This window comes from Theropithecus gelada, chromosome 5 (assembly GCF_003255815.1).
Source record: "Theropithecus gelada isolate Dixy chromosome 5, Tgel_1.0, whole genome shotgun sequence".
In the NCBI taxonomy this organism is placed as follows: Eukaryota; Metazoa; Chordata; class Mammalia; order Primates; family Cercopithecidae; genus Theropithecus; species Theropithecus gelada.
In genome coordinates this window covers 111,522,110-111,544,597 of record NC_037672.1, presented here as the reverse complement: position 1 = coordinate 111,544,597, position 22,488 = coordinate 111,522,110, and the positions used below count along the sequence as shown (strand labels likewise).

The 22,488-nt window shown below is 39.5% G+C and overlaps 2 protein-coding genes across 3 annotated transcripts in view; one reads left to right on the top strand and one right to left on the bottom strand.

Moving 5' to 3' along the window:
* Positions 1 to 3,544: 3,544 nt before the first annotated feature.
* On the bottom strand, positions 3,545 to 21,236 carry LOC112624359. Its single transcript, XM_025384840.1, has 5 exons — positions 20,881 to 21,236; positions 20,590 to 20,730; positions 20,229 to 20,506; positions 19,709 to 19,864; positions 3,545 to 3,858 (listed from the first exon to the last, which is right to left on the bottom strand). The coding sequence occupies exons 1-5, from the start codon at positions 21,234 to 21,236 to the stop codon at positions 3,545 to 3,547; spliced, it is 1,245 nt and encodes a 414-aa protein (XP_025240625.1).
* The window catches only part of ARSJ (arylsulfatase family member J), a 77,128-nt gene continuing 75,789 nt past the window's right edge, over positions 21,150 to 22,488 (top strand). For both annotated transcript variants that reach the window (XM_025386679.1, XM_025386680.1), the window contains exon 1: positions 21,150 to 21,805. In XM_025386679.1, coding sequence (XP_025242464.1) covers positions 21,408 to 21,805 — 398 coding nt within the window. In that variant the 5' untranslated portion in view covers positions 21,150 to 21,407. The remainder of the gene's footprint in view (positions 21,806 to 22,488) is intronic.

The following is a 22,488-nucleotide window of genomic DNA, read 5'->3' as shown; positions in this document are numbered from 1 at the left end:
CAACCAAGCTTTCATTTCCAAAAGTGGGAGAGTGGGGTTATTCAATGAGGCATTTTTAGAAGCTAAGAAGCAATAAGAAACATGCCAGAACTTTCATATTTGCTGAAGATACTTAGACAATGTAGGAAGGACTCTGTTTCACACAACATCAATTTCCATGGTCCCTTTTGATTCAGCTAATATTTATGAAGCACTTGCTATTGAACAAGCATGGTGTTAGGCCCTGGGACTAGAATGGTGAACAAAAACTGACCTAGTCCTTACTCTAGTGTGTGTGCTGGCAGGGATGAGTAAGGACAGGAATTAATCAAACACCTACACTATCTTTATAAACTGAAGTAAACATTGTGAAGAAAAGAAACATGGAGAAAATAAAGGGCAGAGCTGATGCATGGTCAAATATATGATTTTTTTAAAAACTTAATTGCTGATTGTAGAAAATGGATTGGAGGAAAGTCAAATAATTACAGACCTCAGTAAGTAGTAAAATGTCCTGATGTCATTTTGCAAGAGGATTGACTTTTATATTAGGTTAATAAAAATATACATAGAAGAAAACTCGTGCACTTGTCTGAAACTTTGTAAGACAAACTATATCCTATGTGGGAAAGCAGTAAATTGGGCAATGTTGATGCAGAGTTTTCCTATGTTCTTAGTGCTTTTGATGTGTTATTATATAATCTTTTCATGCATGTCTTAACTGGAATAGGGACTGAGTGGGTGGTAGGCAAATATCCTTTGTTAAAACTTGTTCTAATTATTTGCTCCTAAATATAGTTCCCAGTGAGACCAGATTCAACTAGTTGTTTGTTACTTCTGAATCAAAGAATTAGGTCAACAACATGAATCCTTAAAAGAAATTGCAATACAATATATACCTCTATAAAATAGATTCCTCTAGCTATTTCCTGAAAATAACATTGGTTTACAAAATGCAACTGATAGACATGATGTAGAAATGTCAAAACTAAAATAGTATATGAAAATGTTATGCTTTTATTGAAAGTTATTTAAATAAAACATGTTTCAAAATGTATAATAAGACAGCTATCACATTTTTATCTTTCCATCTACAGTATTCTTTCAATTTTATCTTTTCCTATATAACCTAGAATTATTTAAAACCTTTGCTTACCATTCCCTATCCAGTCTTGAATTAAGAAGGCTTCAAGCATCACAAAGTATTTATTTTCCTAGCACTTTGGTCTTTTACTGTTTCACAAGGTTTGAGCAAAAAAATTCTTTCATTTCAAACATCATCAAAGTTGAGAGCAGTGCAAAAAAAAAGAATAATTCACCAAAATCAAAATTTTCCACTTAATAGTTTATGAAATTGAAAAGCTCCCATCCCACTAGCAATACACATATAATTATTGATTATTTTATTTTAAATTCAAATACACGTAATTGGATGATTCCCCATGGAGAGACTATATATTTAAATGTATATTTACATGTAATTTTTTTTTGCTGAAACTATTAACATACCATTGTACAGAAAGTACAGGTTTCTTAAATGATTTCAAACAAAAAGAAATTCATGAAAGTTACAAAACTAGTTTCTGTGTGGCATTAAACTGAAAGAAAGAAGAAATACTTTCAGTTTATTCCCAAGGGTTTTTAAGGTGGATATTTTTAATTAAACTTAAGTCAAACTTTATGGCTCAGAATACTAAATATGCTGATAGAAACATCTGCAGAAAATCTGTTTTCTTATTTATTGTGGCAAGAAAACACAAGATAATCACAAGGGGAAACATTTCCCATAAATTTATTTCTATGAGCCAGATCTTTGATATTAAAAGGAAATTATATCAATTGCAATAATGTTTAAATCAATGAAGTAATCAACATATTTCTCATGAGATTATTTTAATATAAAAATTTGACAAGCCACATTTTAAAATATGAAATGCTGTTTTAAAAAGTATTTCTAAAACCTTATCGACGAAATAAGAATTCCCTATTTTGGACAAGAAATGTTCTAAAACATCTGCTTTTGTTTTAGTATTGCCAAACCACAGTCTTATTGGTTCAGTTGACCCAGTGATTTAAGATTAAATGCTTCCTAAGAGGCTGGGGTGAGGGAAGGAACAGAGAAGGGAAGGAGGGGTACCCCCCAAGACTTTCATCATCATAGAAAGAATATTCCTTGACAATTCAACTTGCTTTTTGAAAATTAAATTCCTTCTGAACTAAGTGTAAGAACTGACCTAATAATTTACCTATAAAATGTTGTGTTTTAAAAATTTTTCTAGATTAAACTCTTCTGGTTAATTTATAAAACAAGGAGGAAGACACATACATTAAAATAATAATAATCAAGACTATGACATAATGAAAAAGCAAGCATGAAAGCCAAGGCAAGAGGCCCAGACTTTTATTATCACTTAGGCAATGATTTGCTATGTACTTCGAGAAAGTCACATAACAATTCCTAGCCTGCCTTTGCTTATCCTGAAGCAGATATATGGAAATAGTTACCAGCTGTTTCCAGGTTTAATGAGTCTGGGTGGAGTCTTCCTATGTTACATAAATACACTCCTACCGCTAGGCCTGGCCGGGCCTGTATGTAGCAAAAAGGGATAGGCTCGATCACCACAGAGCATTGGGCCCAAGCCGGAAACCACACAGGATAGCGCCAGGCAGCTCAGGTGAGAGAAAGATCGAGGCTGGGCATCCGGGGAGACAGACTCTCTTTCAGTCACCGCAGAATCATGAACAGAGAGGGCAAATATGGGCAAGGGACAAAAAGAAAAAGGCAAGGCACACAACCAGCACATTTTCAGCATCTGCTGTAACGTGCAAATAGCAATAGTACCTTAGAGAGAAATTACGAGAATTGAATGATTTGACTTTTCTCATTAAAACTCTAGCAAATTCCTGAAATAAGAAGTACTAAAAAATTGTTGGTTTTTGAGGAGTGGCTTGGAAGCCACACTGACTGGTTTCAAATCCCTATTCCAATACATTAGCTGTGTAAATAACTTCCCTCTGGCTGAGATCCCTTCATTATAAACTGGAGGTAAAGATATTACCTACTCCTAGGGCTAATGCAAGGATTAAATGTGTTAATATATACATAACACAAAGAAAACAGTCCCTGGCACCAACAAGCCATTCAATACTTGTTAGAGGTACAATGAGCACATCACATCTTGCCAGGTACTGTGAATGATGCTTTTACAACTGCATCTCATTCCCTATGCCCAATTAGTGTTCTCTGGGGGAAAAAAAGGTGATATGGTAATTTGAACTCTCTCAAAGCAAGATATTACGAAGACTGCATAGTGTTTCCAACTCAAATAAATATGATATACAATATTTTTAAATGGAGACTATTGCACAATATACTATTACTAATCTTGGAGTATCCCAGTAGAAACATGTCCACTGAATTAACTTCTTTTCCACAAATATTTACTAAATAGCCACCATGTGGCAGATGTGGGCTGAAACTCTGTATATATCATATTAAAGGAATCTCTTTCTAAAAGGACCATTTTATTATTTTACAAAGATCAGAAAAAACTTTCTTTCCAGTTCAGTATGTTATTACTTCCATTCCCAGAAGCCTTTTCTCTGGATGCGATTTTTCATTTGTCTTACAAGTTCTTCTTTTTGCATCTTCTTTCAAAGGAGTTTTGCATCTACTTTCAAAGAAACTATTCCACTCTATTTTCTCCTCACTCTGTTCCCTGGAATCAGTTCTCACTGGTCTTCCCATTCTCACCTCAGGAGGCTCCTCCTTTAGGACGAACCTCCACCGATGCTGACCCTTTGCTGTCAGGTATGATGTCGGTGTTGTAACCTGGGCACAGCCAGAGCCAAACTTCCCACTCAGCAGGAGGACGGGTACTGAGTAACAACCGCACCCCAGCTGGGTAGCATAAAACAACTACCAGTTTAAATGGTGATTCTGTGAGTAAGCAGGGCAATTCTTCTACCCTGGGCCAACTTGCTGAATCTCTCTGGTCTCCTAGTGACTCAGCTGGGATGGTGATCTGCGGTGGCTTCATTCATAGCCATTAGCAGGCTGGCTAGGCCTAATGAGCCTCATCTCTGAGACAAGGGACAGCTCATCTATGCCTCATGTTGTCTCTCATCCTCCCACAGGCTAGTCCTGGTTTCTACCCACAGTTGTCTCCAGATTCTGAAACACAAAAACAGAGAAGCCAAATCTCAAAGTACAAGCACGTTTTAAGCCTCTACTTGCAAGTTTACTCATGTCCCATCAGCCAAAATGAGTCAAATGGTCAAGCTCAGATTCAAGAAATGGAAAAATAAATGCCATCTCCTGACGGGAGGAGTTTTGCAAAGGGGCTGCACACAGAGATGGGAAGAATTTATAACCAGTTTGCATGGGAGACAAAGCCAAAAAAAAAAAAAGACAAGATGTTACAAATCTTGAAGGGAAAATTAAATATTTGATATTTCAAAAAAGCATTAAAGTGGTTATAATGGAAAAATCTGCACTTAGTTGAATTTCCTTATACTTATGATGGCACAGTATCTTGATGTTTTAAATTATATGTGAAGCAAAGTTAGGCACAACTTCTTTTCATTACTTAGAAACTCTCTTTAGTTATCCTCCTCCTCTTCTCCCTCCTCCTCCCTCTTCCTTTTTTCCCTCTTCTTCCTCCTCCCCACTCCTTATTCTCTTCTTTCTTAGTATCCATAGTTGATACAGTTTTAGAAGAAGCAATTTCAGAGTAAACCTAAAACTTAATAGCTCATGCTAACTTTCCAGGTCAGTAATATTAACATGGATTCATGATACGTTCTTAGTATTTTAGGGTCAGAAGCTCTAGCTCTATTGTATTATTTCATATAAGCACGAGTGGGTAAAAAAATGTATGTGTAAGCAATTTACACTAACTAAAACTATAAGAAAGTGATTTTAAAAATCAGAATGGGGCCAGGTGTGGTGGCTCATGCCTATAATCTCAGTTCTTCAGGAGGCCAAGGTGGGAGGATCACTTGAGCCCAGGATTTCCAGGTTTCAGTGAGCTATGATTGTGCCATTGCTTTCCAGCCTAAGTGACAGAGTGAGACCCTGTCTCTAAAAAACAAAAGCAAAACAGAATGCCAATTTATTATTTGGTAATGGATATATCTTTTCAGTAGCCAGACAGATTGCACTTTCTATTTGATACGGTTTGGCTGTGTCCCCACACAAATCTCATCTTGAATTGTAATCCCCATAATCCCCATGTGTCTAGGGAGAGAGCCTGGTGGGAGGTGACTGGATCATGGGAGCGGTTTCCCCATGCTGTTCTGGTGATAGGGAGTGAGTTCTCATGAGATCTGATGGTTTAATCAAGGGCTCTTTCCCCTTCACTCTTCACTCTTCTCTCTCTTGCCGCCAAGTGAAGAAGGTCCTTGCTTCTCCTTTGTGTTCCACCATGATTGTAAGTTTCCTGAGGCCTCCCCATCCATGTGGAACTGTGAGTCAATTAAACCTCTTTCCTTTATAAATTACCCAGTCTTGGGTATTTCTTTATAGCAGCGTGAGAACAGACTAATACACTATTGAAGGTAACCGCTTTTTATTTTCCTTGTACTATGAATACTAACAAAAGGTCAATTTGTATGAAATAAATCAAGACGAGTAGATGTGATGATTCTTAGGAGATATTTCACTAAGCATACATAGAAGCTCAGAGTAGCAAGGCTCCAAAATGAAGAGAAAAACTAATCTATGTGTTTTCTTTATTAAATTTAGCTATATCCTTTTGGTATGAGGTTAGCACATGCATATAAGCATGAATTACATCACAGCCTATCTTACGTTGATTACATTTTAGCCTTTCTTCTTTTTTTTTTTTTTTTTTTTTTTTTAGATGAAGTTTAGCTCTTGGTGCTCAGGCTGGAGTGCAATGGTGTGATCTCGGCTCACTGCAACCTCTGTCTCCCGGGTTCAAGCGATTCTCCTGGCTCAGCCTCCTGAGTAGCTGGGATTACAGGCATGCACCACCACACCCAGCTAATTTTGTATTTTTAGTAGAGGCAGGGTTTCTCCATGTTGGTCAGGCTGGTCTCGAACCCCTGACCTCAGGTGATGCGCCCACCTTGGCCTTCCAAAGTGCTGCGATTACAGGGGTGAGCCCCTGCCCCTGGCCTTAGCCTTTCTTTAGTTCTTTCAAAAGCTATGAGAGCGAACCTTCAAAATCATTAAGTAGCAGGGAAGACCCAGCTGTGATTAACTAGCATTAAATCAAGGAACACGCAGCAGCATGGAAACCAAAGTAAACGAAATAGAGTTGTTTACCTAAACTTGAGGTGCAATTGCTCCCACATTACATTAGGATCCTGTTTTAGACTCTCATAGAACTATATACGTCACCTTCACAGCACTCATCAGAATTGTATCTAATCACCCAATATCCAGTATTGGTGTACAATTTACCCCCAGTAAACTGTAATCTCCATGAAGGCATGGGCCATGTCTGTCTTCTGTCCTGCTGTATTTATCTCCAATGACTGACTCATGGTGGACCTTAAATGGAAACAGTAGAATGAGGGGCAAGGTAGGAGGAAGAAAAGAACAAAGTGAAGACAGAAATTTCAGAAATTGATTGAGAGAGTTTGGGGAGGGTGTGGCTGCATTGGGTGAACGCGTAGCAGAAAGGCCTGCCTGCATAAGTTAATAAAGGAAATGATCATCCACTGTTCTGACAGGAATGAAAGTAGAGGAAAGGCATGAGCAAAGAGTTTTCATTTTGAGAGATTAGGAGGCCCAAAGTGAAACTGAGCCTAAGGGTGGTTAAAGTAGAGCTAAGTAGGAGGTTAAGCAATTAAAGAGGTTAATCAATTAAGGATCCAGGAACAGGACTTTAGACTTGGGCAAGAGAGACACTCGCCCCATGTCCCACCCTTTACAGGGGCTTCTTTCTGTCCCTCCTCCAGTCCTGTTTCTCCACAAAGAACAAAGAGCACAGAGTAAACATGCCCTCTTCTAGATCACATTTTCAATATCTGAGACTCCAATATTTTATACACAGTTCCCTTTTCCAGGTCTGTCCCCCTGAGAGAGACCACACAGCTATTGTCTGCTCCCTGGATCAAGAAGAGAACAAGAAAGGACTGTCTGGGGCAGGGATGGTGGAGTGGTAGGAAAGTTTGGACATGTGGTTAGGTTATGTATTCCTTTGGATCCGAAGGCCTCAGGAGATGCAGAGCAGGGACGGAAAGAGAAAGAAGTGAGCTTGGGCTGTTGACCCAACCACCTGTACCACCAACTCATGATGTGGAACTCCAGCAAGTCCAGGAATTTGAATCTTGAACCAGGCCTCCAGATCATTCTGAAGGAAATACACCTTCCCTTTCTTCTAAACATACTATCTAATTCGAACTAGAATTTGAACCTGGTCTTCAACAACCCTTTTATTTTTCAATTAAGGAAATAAGTAATAGCTTTACAAAATGTGAAGGTTTCTGTTAACAAAACAAGGTATGTAAATGTAAGTGAATACATATATGTCCTTTTACCATGAGACTATGGTGTGTCAGTCTTTGAAAAGATCAATTTCTCAGTTGGCTTCTGTTTGAAATTTCTCTGACTTCATCATGTAACTGGAGTCCAACTGGCTTCTGCCCTAGAAATCCTGCACTTTGCTTTATTAAGGAGAGAGAAAGGAATATAAAAGGAAATCAAATCAAAGAATATAATTTTAGGGCTGGAATTCAGTAACTCTTTATATTTACTTGAGGTCACTGAAGTTCAGAAAAGTAAAGTGAATCGCCGTGTATCTCAAAGACATAAAATAGAGAGCTGGGCCATGAAACCACATCAGATTTAGAATTCTCAGGTTTCCCTTTTCTCTGTGTCCTGTGAAACACTTTACCCACCCAGTGAATTTTATTATCGTTTCCTTACTTTTATACCATCCACTATTCTGTTGAACACTGTCTCTGTCAATTATCCAAAATTACCAATTTGAAACTATATATATCTTATGTAGAAATAAATACATATGTCTTATATAGTTAGCATATATTTAATATATGTTATAGTTCTGGTATACAAAATATCTTTTTCAGTTTCCGCATGTATTACATTATAAGCATATTTTAGGTTTATTTATTCAAAGTGATCACTTCTAATGGTCATACCATCACATCAAATTCATTCATTTCCTATTATTTGATATTAAGGTTACTTCTTTTTTCCCCCCTCTTAATGTTTACCAAATATTAAGGTTATTTCTGTAGTTTCTGTCATAGATGGTACAATCACGACCACATTCATGAATATACCTTTGAATTCTGCTGAATCACTTTCTTGAGGTAAATGTCAAAGGATGTTATTACTAAGCTAATGTGTAGAGATGTTTGTATTATTTGTGATTATTGCTATGTTATTTTTAAAAGGACTGTATCAAACCAATGTTCTCAGTAAATTATCAGTTTCACTGCAATATTACCAGTATTACATATCACACACCATTATTTCTATTAACTTAGTAGATATAAGTATATGCCATAAATTTGCTTATTTTATATTTCTTTAATTATAATAAGATACATATTTTTACTTTTTTATTCATTTCTATTTGCATTAATTGTTTGCTCAAGCTCTTTACATATTTATTATTGGTGGTTATTTTTCTTATAAATTTAAATGAATTTTTAAGGAAATACATATTAAACTCTGTTAATTTCCTGGAAATATTTTTCTAGTTTATTTTCTTTTTTAGGTTTAGTTTTTAAATTAATTTTCATACAACTAAAAATTTTATATCTAATTGTTACATTGAACAAGCACAACCAGTTACTCAAGCAACTGTGCTTTTATTTCTCAATGTCACACTAAATTCTGTGGGCCTGACTTCTCTGACCTCTGAGACTTCTGGAGTCACTCTTACCCAACAAATGATCTCATGAGTGCTGAACATCACAAAACCTGATCTCAACTTAGAATTCGGATGTCGAAAAAGACATTTTGTAAAAACTGTAGAGTTTGGCTAAAGTAAATCTTTTGTTCTTTTCCTAGGTCAGCACTACTTCAATGTGGACAACTAGAGTATGTCTCCCTTTCTCTGCCTAGTATTGCTCCTCCTTATTCCCTAGCTTGATAGCCTCATGAGGAGCCAGCCAGGTTCTGTAACTGCCTCTCTTCCTCTGGTTCATCAGCAGCCAGTCCTGAGGCTTTCCTAGTATTTCCTAGCTTGTTAACTTGAACTTCTCCTCCTCCAGGATCAATGTGCAGACAGAGACAAAAGTTCTTAAGTGACCAATATGGTGCAGTCTGGGGCTGGTAGGTGTACAAAGGTGATCTTTTGAATATAGGCTCCCCACCAACCTCTGAGCATCTCCTATCTACAGTTCCCTTGAAATGGGACAAGGTATCTCCAAGCATATTCTGTGGAGTCAACCCCTTAGAGTGGAGAACTACCCTTGATTCTCTTTATAGAGGGTTGTTCATGACTACAAGAAGCCCTCCTGCACAGGACCGAGGGCAACCCCAGGCCAGCTTTTTTCATATGTGGCCCATACCAGGTTTCCAGGAAATACTCAAGTATCCTTCACCCCAACAAACTCGCGGAGAGCTAGCCAGCTTCTATAACCTCCTCCCTTCCTGTCCTGAGGCTTTCCTAGGCAGAAGCCAGATGCCACTTGAATTTCATGGGTCAGGTCAGCACCTTCCATCTTGGACTATGTAGGCAGGTGTAGGTGTACTCAGGGCACATCAACTTTTAAAAAATGTCTCATAAATCTTCTGTGATATGACCCTTTTATTACCTTGATATGGGTAGGAATTTTAAGAGTTGTCCAACTGGTTTTTAATAATCTTTGAAAATTGGCACCTTGTTCTGGCACACTTCTTTGGAAAATCACAGCACTGAATCTTGGCACCTCAGTTAAGACTTCTGATTTAATAGTCCGTTTAATGTATTTTATAATCAATCATGTGCTATTGAAATTTCTGTATCATTTAGAAACTGAAAATAGAACAGTTTACCCACATATCTTTCAATTAAGTTTTCTGTTGGGTTTCTTTAATTTAATATTTTTTCATTTAGATTTCCAATTTCAGCTAGATATGTTTTTCTTTTGGCATGTGCTATAAGATGTGGATCAATATTTGTAGGATAAGGTGTCTGGGACTAGCTAACTAATGGTTTTTTCTTATCCATGAATTCACTGGCATTAACAAAGATACAGATCCAAAGTGTCAAAGTATTGATAAGTACAAATGAGCTTGAAAAGAAAACAGGGTTTTACCCTGAAATCTACACAATTATGCAACACATATCAACACATTTATTCAAATGTTGTGTTTATTCCTCAGAATGCTTACCCTTTATTTCATTTTGAAAAGTTTATGTTCACGTATTATTTTCTTACAGCATGAGATTTATTTTTTTGTCTCTCCTTTCTTTCATTAACCAGTATTTTTTATTCTTGAATAATATTATGTTCTACTGTATAATAAGGTTGGGACCTTCTTGTTACTGCTTTGAGATTACCATGTGTTAGGTTCCAAATTATTGTCATCAGATTGAGGTTTTGATGTACATGACGTTAAGCTATAAATTAATTTATGAAGAATTATAATAGGAATAGCAAATTAAAACAAACATTAATCGTGCTTACAATAGACCTAGCACTGTTCTTATGTGCTTTTCACATATTAACTCATATAATTCTCAAAACAACCATGGTAGATGTAATTATCAGTCCCAATTCTTCCCTGTTTTGTATGTCCATAGCTTAGTTATAACATCTTCTGGGACGTATGTATTTCCCATCTCTTGACACTGGGCTTGGTCATGTGTTTTGCATTGGCCAATGGGATATAAGCAGATACTCTGAGTCTGATATGTGCTTCCTTGATGGGGCTTGCTCTCTTATACTTCAGCCATTGCCATGAAAGAACATGTGTCTACATCACTAATCTCAGGAGGACATGGGAAACACTTGGGGCCAAGCTGGCCCAATGCTTAGATTTGTAAGAATAAATTATTGTTGCTTTGAGTTTTGGGATGATTTGCTAAGCAGCATTATTTGGCAATAGCTAATGAGTGTGACACACTATGAAGTAGATACTATTATTATCCCTATTTTAGAGATGAGACAAATGAGGCAAAGAGAGGCTAAATCATTTAGCTAGCAAGTGCAGAGGATGGCTTTAGAGTCTATGCTCTTAACTATCTTTATAATATTTAGTTCTTAGTTTTGAAAAAAGTTTATTCAAACAAGTTTATTCAAATTCTCTCATCTCCCCGTATAAACATATACTCTTATGAAGTACATATTAAATTTGAGGTCACTGAAGCTCAGAAAAGTTAAGTGAATTGCCATATATCTCAAAGACATAAAAGGAAGAGCCACGCCATGCAACCACATGTCTCATCTTGTTTATTTTAATGTTTATATTTTTTTGTGGTTATCAGTTCTTTTATACAGATTTCAGGGTAAAACCTTGTCTTCTTTTCAAGCTAATTTCATTTATCAATACTTTAACACTTTAGAACTCTATCTTTGTCAATACCAGTGAACTCCCACACAAGAAAAAGGCATTAGTTAGCTATTCACAGAGACCATATCTTTGTAAAGTAAAACTTGCTAGAATATGTGCCTTATGACACTGGTCTTCTTGATTACTCTTGACTCTGTCAACCTCTCCCACTCCCTGGTGTGCCGGCTTACTGGCCCTTGGCTATATGATATCCTGCTCTCTTATGACGTTCCTATTCTGCCTCCTACTTTTTGTACAGTCACCTGGTGTAACTCAACCTTGGTTTCCTCATATGTCCCTACCTTCATAGGGTGGTTACAAAGAGTGTGGGGATAGTTCGCATAAAACCACTTAGCATAGTTTGAAACCATACCATTACTAAGTAAAGCTCAATAAATGCTGCTATCTTTACAGTTACGTTTCTCTCATGACTTCTTGTCTCCTTATGGACAACATGTCATCTTCCCTATCCTTAAAGAGTTATCTCCCAGACCCCGTTCTCACTACTTATTCTCCACCTTTCCCTGGAAATTTTGTCTAAACTATCTAGAGGCCAGTGGAATTTCTCATCCTGCCCTCTTTCCTGAGGTGAAGGCCCATATATGCACTTCCCTACTGCACCCCTCTATTGGGATGCTTCATAGACCTCAAAATCAAAGTAATTTTTTTCCACCTATTCACCAAATCTGCTAAATTCCTTCAGGATTTCTACCATTATAAATGGCACCACTATTTATAGTTACTCAAACCAGAAACTAAGTATAGTCATCTATTCCTCCCTCATTTTTATTCTCCAATCACCAAATTCTATTGATTTTATCACTGGGTATCTTATTAATTCACATTATTTTTTACTGCTTCCTGGATGCCACATCAGGCACTTACTCTTGTTGATTAGCCTGACCCTGGATTTCACATCTGTCTAGACCCACTGAAACTAGACAGCAGCCCACTTCGATCTCAAGAGGTCAGTATCTCCCATCTCTGGCCCATGCCACAAGGAGAATGCCAGGAATCTTGCCTAAAGACTTCACTTTGGAGGAGCTGGATTTATAATTTAGCTTGTTACCTGGTCTTTTGTTTGAATGTACTCTGAATCCAGCAATGCCTGCACGGACTGTTGCCTCTGGCATCCACCCACTTAGGCTTTAATGCCTCTCCCTTCTTTTCTTGATCCTGGTGACTTGGCCATATCTCAACCTTGCTTCTTCCTGCCATCTGACAGAAATTAGGTGCTCAGCCCTCAGATGTTCCAACTCTAGACTTTCCCATTTGTTTTTCAGCTGTTTCCCATATTGCATTTGGTAAATGACTCCAACTTTACCGAGTAAGCAGTCCCATTAAAACTTTTTCATGATTTAGATTGTAAATCAGTGGTTTTCAAAACTCAACACACACAGGATCATCTGCAGCACTATCTGCAACATAAATAGTTGCAGACTGTGGATATTTTGATTTCGGTCTTAGGTCTGGGAATTTTCTTTTTTAAAAAAAGATCCTTAGGCCAGGCATGGTGGCTCACTCCTGTAATCCTAACACTTTGGGAAGCTGAGGTGGGCAGATCACCTGAGGTCAGGAGTTTGAGACCAGCCTGGCCAACATGGTGAAACCCTGTCTCTACTAAAAATAAAAAGTTAGCTGAGCATGGTGGTGGGCACCTGTAATCCCAGCTGCTGGGGAGCCTGAGGCAGGAGAATCACATGAACCCAGGAGTTGGAGGTTTCAGTGAGCTGAGATCGCACCATTGCACTCCAGTCTGGGCAACAAGAGCATAACTCTGTCTCAAAAAAAAAAAAAAAAAAATCCTTAATGGATTCTAATGGCCAGGTAACTTCCAGAATTGATAGTCTAAACAGAAAATTTCTATGTAAAGAATATAGAATTTTATTTACAATTTAAGTAATAGGAGTGGATTTTTAAAATGTAGAAATTTTAGGATTTTCTTATCATAAAAATTTTGTTTAAAAGTCTGCTTTTGGGTAAAGACATTTGTTGAATGAAAGAAAGATCTTTTTGACAGTTTAAATTTTCTGAGTTTCTGATGTCAAATACCTTGCTATTTTTGAGTAACTACATTTATACATGGTTGGAACTTTAATTCTCCCACAGCATTCATCTTTTCTTGACAAATTATTCCTGTTACTATTCAACAGAGACTTTCCAAAAGAAGGAAGCTGTATTAGTCTGTTCTCATGCTGCTAATAAAGACATACCTTAGGCTGGGTAATTCATAAAGGAAATGGGTTTAATGGACTCAGTTTCACATGGCTGGGGAGGCCTCACAATCATGGCAGAAGGTGAATGAGGAGCAAAGTTATGTCTTACATGACAGCAGGCAAGAGAGTGTATCCAGAGGAACTGCCCTTTGTAAAACCATCAGAGATCAGGAGACTAATTATTTACTGTCATGAGATAGTGGCACAGGAAAGACTTGCCCCCATGATTCAATTACCTCCCACCAGGACCCTCCCGTGAAACATGGGAATTATGGGGCCTACAATTTAACATAAGATTTGGGTGTGGACACAGCCAAATCATATCATTCCAACCCTGGCCCCTCCCAAATCTCATGTCCTCACATTTTAAAACCAATCATTCCTCCCAACAGCCCCCAAAAGTCTTAACTCATTTCAGCATTAACTCAAAAGTTCACAGTTCAAACTCTCAACTGAGACAAGGCAAGTCCCGTCTGCCTATGAGCCTGTAAAATCGAAAGCAAGTTAGTTACTTCCAACATTCAATGGGGGTACAGGCATTGGGTAAATATAACAGTTCCAAATGGAAGAAATTGGCCAAAACAAAGAGGCTCTAGGCCCCATGCAAGTCCAAATTCCAACAGGGCAGTTATTCCATCTTAAAGTTCCAAAATGATCTCATTTGACTCCATGTCTCACATCCAGAGCACATTTATGTAAGAGATGGGCTCCCATGCCCTTGGGTGACTCCACCCCTGTGGCTTTGCAGGGTACAGCCCCACTCCTGGCTGCTTTCACAGGTTGGTATCAAGTGTCTGCAGCTTTTCCAGGCACATGGTGCAAGCTCTTGGTGGATTTACCATTCTGGGGTCTGGAGGACGGTGGTCCTCTTCTTACAGCTGCTGTAGGCAGTGCCCCAGTGGGGACTCTGTGTGGGGGCTCAAACCCTACATTTCCCTTCCACACTGCCCTAGCAAAGGTTCTCCATGAGGGCTCTATGCCTGCAGCAAACTTCTGCCTGGACATTGAGGCGTTTCCATACATCCTCTGAAATCTAGATGGAGGTTCCTAAAGCTCAATTCTTGACTTCTGTGCGCCCACAGGCCCAACACCATGTGTAAGCCATCAAGGCTTGGGGCTTGCACTGTCTGTAGCAACAGCCTGAGCTGTATGTTGGCCCCTTTTAGCCACAGCTGGAGCTGATGCAGCTAGGACGCAGGGCACCACGTCCTGAGGCTGCATACAGAAACGGGGTCCTTGGGCCCAGCCCAGGAAACCATATTTTACTCCTAGGCCTCCAGGCCTGTGATGGGAGGGGCTGCCGCAGAGGTCTCTGACATGCCCTGGAGACATTTCCCCCATTGTCTTGGTGATTAACATTCTACTCCTTGTTACTTGTGCAAATTTCTGCAGCAGGCTTGAATTTCTCCCCAGAAAATGGGTTTTACTTTTCTATTGCATAGACTGCAGATTTTCCAAACTTTAATGCTCTGCTTCCTCTTGAATGCTTTGTGGCTTAGAAATTTCTTCCCCCAGATACCCTAAATCACTTTTCTCAAGTTCAAAGATCTGCAGATCTCTAGGGTAGGGGCCAAATGCCGCCAGTCTCTTTGCATAGCAAGAGTGACCTTTACTCTGTTCCCAACAAGTTCCTCATCTCCATCTGAGACCACCTCAATCTGGACTTCATTGTCTATATCACTATCAGCATTTTGGTCAAAACCATACAACAAGTCTCTAGGAAGTTCCAAACTTTTCCACATTTTCATGTCTTCTTCTGAGTCCTCCAAACTGTTCCAACCTCTTCCTGTTACCTAGTTCCATAGTTGCTTCCACATTTTCAGGTATCTTTACAGCAACATCCAACTTTTCTGGTGTCAATTTACTATATTAGTCTGGTCTCATGTTGCTAATAAAGACTTACCTGAGACTGGGTAATTTATAAATGAAAGAGGTTTAATTGATTCAAAGTTCCACATGGCTCGGGAGGCCTCACAGTCATGGTGGAAGACCAAGGAGGAGTAAAGTCATGTCTTACATGACTGCAAGAGAGAGAGAATGTGCAGGGGAACTCCCCTTTATAAAACCATTAGATCTTGTGAGACTTATTCACTGTCATGAGAACAGCACGGGAAAGACCCTCTTCCATGATTCAATTATCTCCCACCAGGTCCCTCCCATGACACATGGGAATTATGGGAGCTACAATTCAAGATGAGATTTGGGTGGGCACACTGTCTAACCATATCAGAAGCAAACTCAACTTAACATTTACTAAACCAGAAAGTTAACCATCCTACTTGGTCTTGGTCAGAAAGTGAATGTTGCTTGTGATAACTTAATGGCTCAAAGCAGCCTAAGTTCCATAGCCTAGTAAAGAGTTAATAATACTTAATAAGGAGTTTATTATATGTCATCCATGTCAAAACAATCATATTAGGGTAAACATCTGTTTTAGACTATTTGTGTATTAATTTAAACACAGTGACATTCCTTCATCTTGAGTAGTTAATGTACTTATAAATGCAACCAAGCAGCAATTGGGTTTTAAATCTTTTTAATAGTCCGTAAATCTCTGGATTGGCGGTTTGCACTATTTTTAAACCTACACTTAGCTGATTCTTTTTGAAATTTGAGTATATGTTTAGTTGAAAATAAGTACCTACAGAAGAAACAGAAATGGTGTGGCAGGCGTGCTGTCCTACTAGGCATCCCTTCAAATATTTTTTTAGGTGTATGAAATTCATTAGCTATTCAGTCCATGCATACTGGGAGCCTGTGGGAAATGTCATTTTAATGGTGATATTTAACATGGATGTTTCAAAGAAATAGTGTTTAGCTACCTATTTTACTGCTTGCTTGTGATTTTCTTAGCTTTTATGTTGACTGACAGGCTCCCTATACCCAATCCTTCACTCCACTCTCCAACCTCTGGGCATCCAGTACCCTTCGTCTGCCCCTTGAGGAACCCCAGGCACCCTGTGGTACCTTAATCATACCATCCCTTTTTGTTGGCGGCCATTCTCCCAATTTAACCTACTCATTCTTTTCTATTATCCAGTCAAACAAGGTCCTATCTTGGGTCCCTTATTCTTTTGTCCATTTTGCCCCCCTCTTAGTTGATTTAATAAATGCTCTTCTCCCATCAGGTAACAAAACCAAAGCATAGTTTTTTAACCTAAGGAATATTTTGCTGCACAATTTTTACACACAGTGGCAGTTGTGTGATTCTAGTCTTTACTCCCTCAAGTCTCTCCCTGAAAATGCCCTGGGAATTCTTTTCCTATATTTTTCATCATGTCTTACTCTAATCAAGATAAAAACAAAACAAAACAAAACAAAAACCCACTAAGAAGTCAATAGGTTCAGTACCCTCAGAGTAAAGTTACAACTCTTCAAACTTTGATGAACTGAAGCAGCTCATTTGTAACTTCTATCCCTATAAATCTATCCCAGAAATCACCTCACTAAAATAGTTTATCATGTTATGTTCTACTCAAAGGATTTCATTCCTCCTAATGCCCTCAGAATCAAGTTCCAGCTCTTCATACTTTTCCAAAGTCTCTCAAATCTGGTGTCACCTGAACTTCCTAACATTTTTTTCCCATAATCTTCCAATCCAAACGTGTTCAGCAAAACTGACTTTCTCTTTTCTTTAACTTGAAATGTCCTTCCTTTAACTTTCTCTCCTACTTCCAAATTTTTATCATACTTTAAGGCATAGCTTCATCTCACCTCCTGATTAACCCTCACTTGAAGACTCAGTCCATATAGATTTCGTTTCTAGGCAGTTCTATTTTTCTTTTCTTTTCTTTTTTTTTTTGTGACTCAAATAACAGCTTAAATTTTTATATAACCACTCCACAACCAGAGTTTGTGTGTAATATAGGCATATTCAAGCTGAAATAAACCTAAGATGGACGTCTATAAGGGCAGCTGATGCCTGAATACTAAAATGCTGATTCTAAAATCAGGAAAGAACTAGTAAGTTACAGAGGGTCTTTAACTGGAGACTTCATGAGAATGCTAAAACTGTTGCTTAGAGCACATGAAACCCAATACTATAATGAGAAATGCAAAGCATATGTACTTATAATACCAGTATGTGCACTATAAAGCTTAGGGCATTCAATAGCCTCTGATGCCATTCTCCATGTCTTCCTTAGGGATGTGAAATAAGTCTTACCTACTGTGGGGAGGGCACTCAGCTGCCTTTGATTTTCCTCTTTGAGTCACGTCTCATTTGGCCTACTGTGGCATGGCCATTCTTGTTTCTTCGCTGTTATTAGTAATTGTAAGTAGTTCTTAGTCTTTCCTAGTGTTAGTGCTATTTAATCCAGAAATGGCCTTTTAGGACCTGAATTCTGTCCTTCTATCCTGAGCATAGAGTGTCTGCATGCCTCATGTGGGGATTAGAATTCTAACTCTGGCAGCTGTTTTATCTCTGTGCTATGTGGCTAGCAAATACTTTAAAGCCCATTTGTAGGAAGAATATCTTTTGTAAACCATCGGCTTTGAAGTCAGATTTCTAAGTCTAAGTTTTCTGTAGAAAGACAATGACAAACAAAATAACACGTCCTCAGTTTAAAGATGACTCCCCTGAACCACCCCACCCAGTAGTTGTACCCAGTCTATATTGTTTTTTGTGTTTTAAAATTTCTTTGAAAATGTTCCTTTTTTTCAGAACATTTGTATAGTAAGTAATATAGTAACTAACTATTGGAGTTGTAGAGTGATTCATTGATGAATGTATTTCTTCTCCACTCTGGTGTATATTTCAACAGAGCAGAGACTGATTTATTTCATCATTACCTTCCCATCCTCTAGCATTGGCCCAGCTCCCCAAATACTTGTTGAATGGAAGAATGCCTCATAAGGTTGATATAGAAGGAAAAGAAATAAACTGTATACAGCACTATATAAACAAACATACCCAGTCAGCCCTCCGTATTCCCAGGTTCTACATTATGGGACTCAACCAACTATAGACTGGAAACATTTGAGAAAAGAAGAAAACAATAAAAAATAACAATACAACAATAAAAATAATACACTCTAACAACTATTTGCATAGCATTTACATTGTATTAGGTATCATAAGTAATCTAGAGATGTTTTAAAGCATAGAAGATATATTAGTATGTAGGTTATATACACATACTGTACCATTTTACATAAGCGACTTGAACATCCATGAATTTTGGTATCCCTCAGGGTTCTGAAACTAATCCCTAATAGATACAACTGTTTATGTGTGTATGTATCAGTATATAGAGTACTATGGTTAGTACATGGTAAGTATTCTAAACATTTTGATTTATTATTATTATTATGGCTTGGAACCTCAACTGAAAATGTGCCTCCTTCTCACACAGAACATGGATACTTCTTGTGCTATGTCACAAGAAGTCACTATCTCCCCAAATAAAAGGCTAGATTGATCAGAGTGTTTGCATCTTTCCCATTCAAGCACCTGGCTAGCCCCATTAGGCCTAGAGCCCTACCTCTCAGTGCCTTTCAATCCCCTGACACTCAGTACTCTCATTACATATTTAGTGACTTAATTTACAGAACTGCTAAACTCACCTTTCTGAACATGTCTTCTAAGACTCACTGTCTCTCCCCAGATTAGCCAGAAAGGCTACAGGGAAGAGCAGAGACTAGAAGGCCTACAGCAGCTAGCAAAGTTAACTTCAGGGAGCACCATCGCGCCTTTCAAAGTTCCTATTTCACAAAGTTTTGCCTGGGAACTCAGCAGGAACAGGAGAGAATTAAAAATAAATGACTAAATGAAACCTAGATTTATGTTTCAGTCAATTGAGAGAATCTGACATGGTAATGTGCCAGCCCACAGTAGGTGTTCAGTAAGTAACTTGAATAAATTTGGTGCTAGAAAAAATGTCTCAGTGGCTCTTGGCATCCATTGCCTCTTCTATAAAGAGAGACTGTACTATACATCCCTCTGCCTTTGAGCAGGGCTTTAAAACTATGACTCTAGTAAAATCAAGAGTATTTTCACAACCACGACAAGTTTTTACAATGGTTTTACTCCACACAGTAAAAAAGAAAGAAAGAAATGATGAAGCTCCCTGAATTACTGGATGGGAAACACTGGCTTCTTTAATGCAGGAAAGCAGACTGGCTTCGCGGTTCTTGAAGGAGAAACGCATAACTCTTCCTCTCCATGCTCTTGGCTGGAGACACCCTGTGGGTAAGTTAGGGTAGAGGTAAGAGGGAGCGGGCAATTCCAGTATCTTCACATAGGGAAAAGGTAACGAAGAATCAGGCTGTAAAAGCCAACTATTGGGAGACGAAATAAAACTTAAAATTTGTCATCATTAGTGGAAAAAAAAAAAAAAAAAAAAGGAGGTAGGGACAAAAGGAGTAAGAAAATGATGGGGGTGGGGAAACTAATAAAGGAAAACCTGAAAAGGAAGTTGGAGAGAGGAAAGAGTGTCCTACGCATTTTGTTTTTACTCCTGCTCCTTCTCTCTGACTCCCTCCAGAAACCAGAAAAAGTTTGCAAGCGCAACTTTAGGGATGGGAGACAGGGCTCTTCACCAACAGACCCACGAAAAGAAGCGCCTTCACCATTCCCCATTCGCGCCGCCGCCGTCCTTTCCCTCCCGCGGGGTGATGGGCAGGAGGCAACACTCTTGGGACGCGGTAGCTCAGCCGGATACCCCGGAATCCCGTCAGGCTCGAGCAGCACGCAGCTCTCCTTCTGGCAAAGCCTCCTCTGCCTTGGCCATCCATCTCCCGGAAAAGAAAAAGGAAAGATCGAGCCTCTAAACCGTCCTTTCCCCCTCCCCCTCTTCCCGGGGGAGCTAAGGAAGAAAGTACCGTTCTGTGATTCACTGGAGAGAAAAGAGGGAGGAGGCAAAAGAACTCGGAGTGCCAAAGCTAAATAAGTTAGCTGAGAAAACGCACGCAGCTTGTAGCGCCTGCGCCGGGTGCGCCAGCTCCGCAAAGGCCAAACGGGCTCCGCGCTGGCCGGCCACGGCGCTAGGGACCCGGGTTTGGCCTTCAGGCTCCCCAGCAGCCGGGAAAAGGAATTGCTGCCGGGAGTTTCTGCAGAGGTGGAGGGAGATCAGGAAACGGCTTTTTCCTCACTTCGCCGCCTGGTGAGTGTTGGGGAGATTGGCAAACGCCTAGGAAAGGACTGGGGAAAACAGAGAGCCCTGGGAAAGTGGAGAAGGTGATCAGGAGGCCGTCCACTACGGCAGTTTATCTGTCCGATGAGAGCCCGACGCGACGCGTCCACTTCGCAGTTCTTTCCAGGTGTGGGGACCGCAGGACACACAGCCGTTCCCACTGCCCTCCGTACCAGCACTGCCAGGACAGTCAGCTTTGCTCCCCAACGTCGAGGGCGCTCTGGCCACGAAAAGTTCCTGTCCAGTGTGATTCTCAATTCCTTGCTTGTTTTTTTTCTCCAGAGAACTTTTAGGGGGAGATATTAACTTTTTTTTTTTTTTTTTCTTATGTGGAAGCTGCTCTAGGCAGTGGGGAGGAGGAGGAGAAAGTGAAATATGCTGGAGAAGAGCGAGCCCTCCTTGTTCTTCCGGAGTCCCATCCATTAAGCCATCACTTATGGAAGATTAGAGTTGTCGGACATGGTGACAGCTGAGAGGAGAGGAGGATTTCTTGCCAGGTGGAGAGTCTCCACCGTCTGTTGGGTGCATGTGTGCGCCCGCAGCGGCGCGGGGCGCGTGGTTCTCCGCGTGGAGTCTCACCTGGGACCCGAGTGAATGGCTCCCAGGGGCTGTGCGGGGCATCCGCCTCCGCCTTCTCCACAGGCCTGGGTCTGTCCTGGAAAGATGCTAGCAATGGGGGCGCTGGCAGGATTCTGGATCCTCTGCCTCCTCACTTATGGTTACCTGTCCTGGGGCCAGGGTTTAGAAGAGGAGGAAGAAGGGGCCTTACTAGCTCAAGCTGGAGACAGACTAGAGCCCAGCACAACTTCCACCTCCCAGCCCCATCTCATTTTCATCCTAGCGGATGATCAGGGATTTAGAGATGTGGGTTACCACGGATCTGAGATTAAAACGCCCACTCTTGACAAGCTCGCTGCCGAAGGAGTTAAACTGGAGAACTACTATGTCCAGCCTATTTGCACACCATCCAGGAGTCAGTTTATTACTGGAAAGTAAGTGTTCCTACTTCTTATATTTATTCTTTGGAGAAATCTTAAGCATTTAATTAAGATCCAGCTCCAAACTTAAGGGAGTAACAGAAAATATGGGGAACAACTGAATGAATGAAGAATGCATGAATGATATATGTTATTGGGGTACCGTGTTAAAATGGATACAATGTTAATGATCTTAATTTTCTAGTCACGAGTGTAGTCTAGTTTTCCTTTTTACAGAGTCAATTGTAAGTTTTTAAATGAGATGAGAATGTATAAATACCCACCAACCAGAGATTTCCAGAAATGGTCTCCTATTCCAAATCTATTCTACTTTTGAGCATGCTCAGATTTTGTTTCAGATGTCATACTAGAATTCACACTCACCATCACTGATAAGAAAAATCAAAATTTTATTTTACTCTTGGTGCATTTTTAAATCTAGAATTGAATTATCAGAGAAAATGAGCCAACGAAACAGATATAATGTAAAATATGACCAGTTTATGTACGACTCTGCTTTGGTCTTTGATGGGCCATTTTCTCTTATGAGACCCTCTAATGAAGGCCATATTTAATTACCAAAGCAGTTCTCAAAAGGCAAGGAAATACAATGGTAAGTGCTCAAGAGGAGTCAAACTTCATCTGCAGTTTTCTGCTGCTCTTCACAGGTCTGGAATTTTCTGAGTAACCAACAGAAA

Coding starts and splice junctions, on each gene's coding strand:
- LOC112624359 (XM_025384840.1), bottom strand. CDS start 21,236: ATGGATGGGACTCCGGAAGAACAAGGAGGGCTCGCTCTTCTCCAGCAT. Junction 19,865..20,228: donor GAAGGCGCTTCTTTTCGTGG/GTCTGTTGGTGA, acceptor ACTTACCCACAG/GGTGTCTCCAGCCAAGAGCA. Junction 3,859..19,708: donor TTTCTTTTTTACTGTGTGGA/GTAAAACCATTG, acceptor GTTGTTACTCAG/TACCCGTCCTCCTGCTGAGT.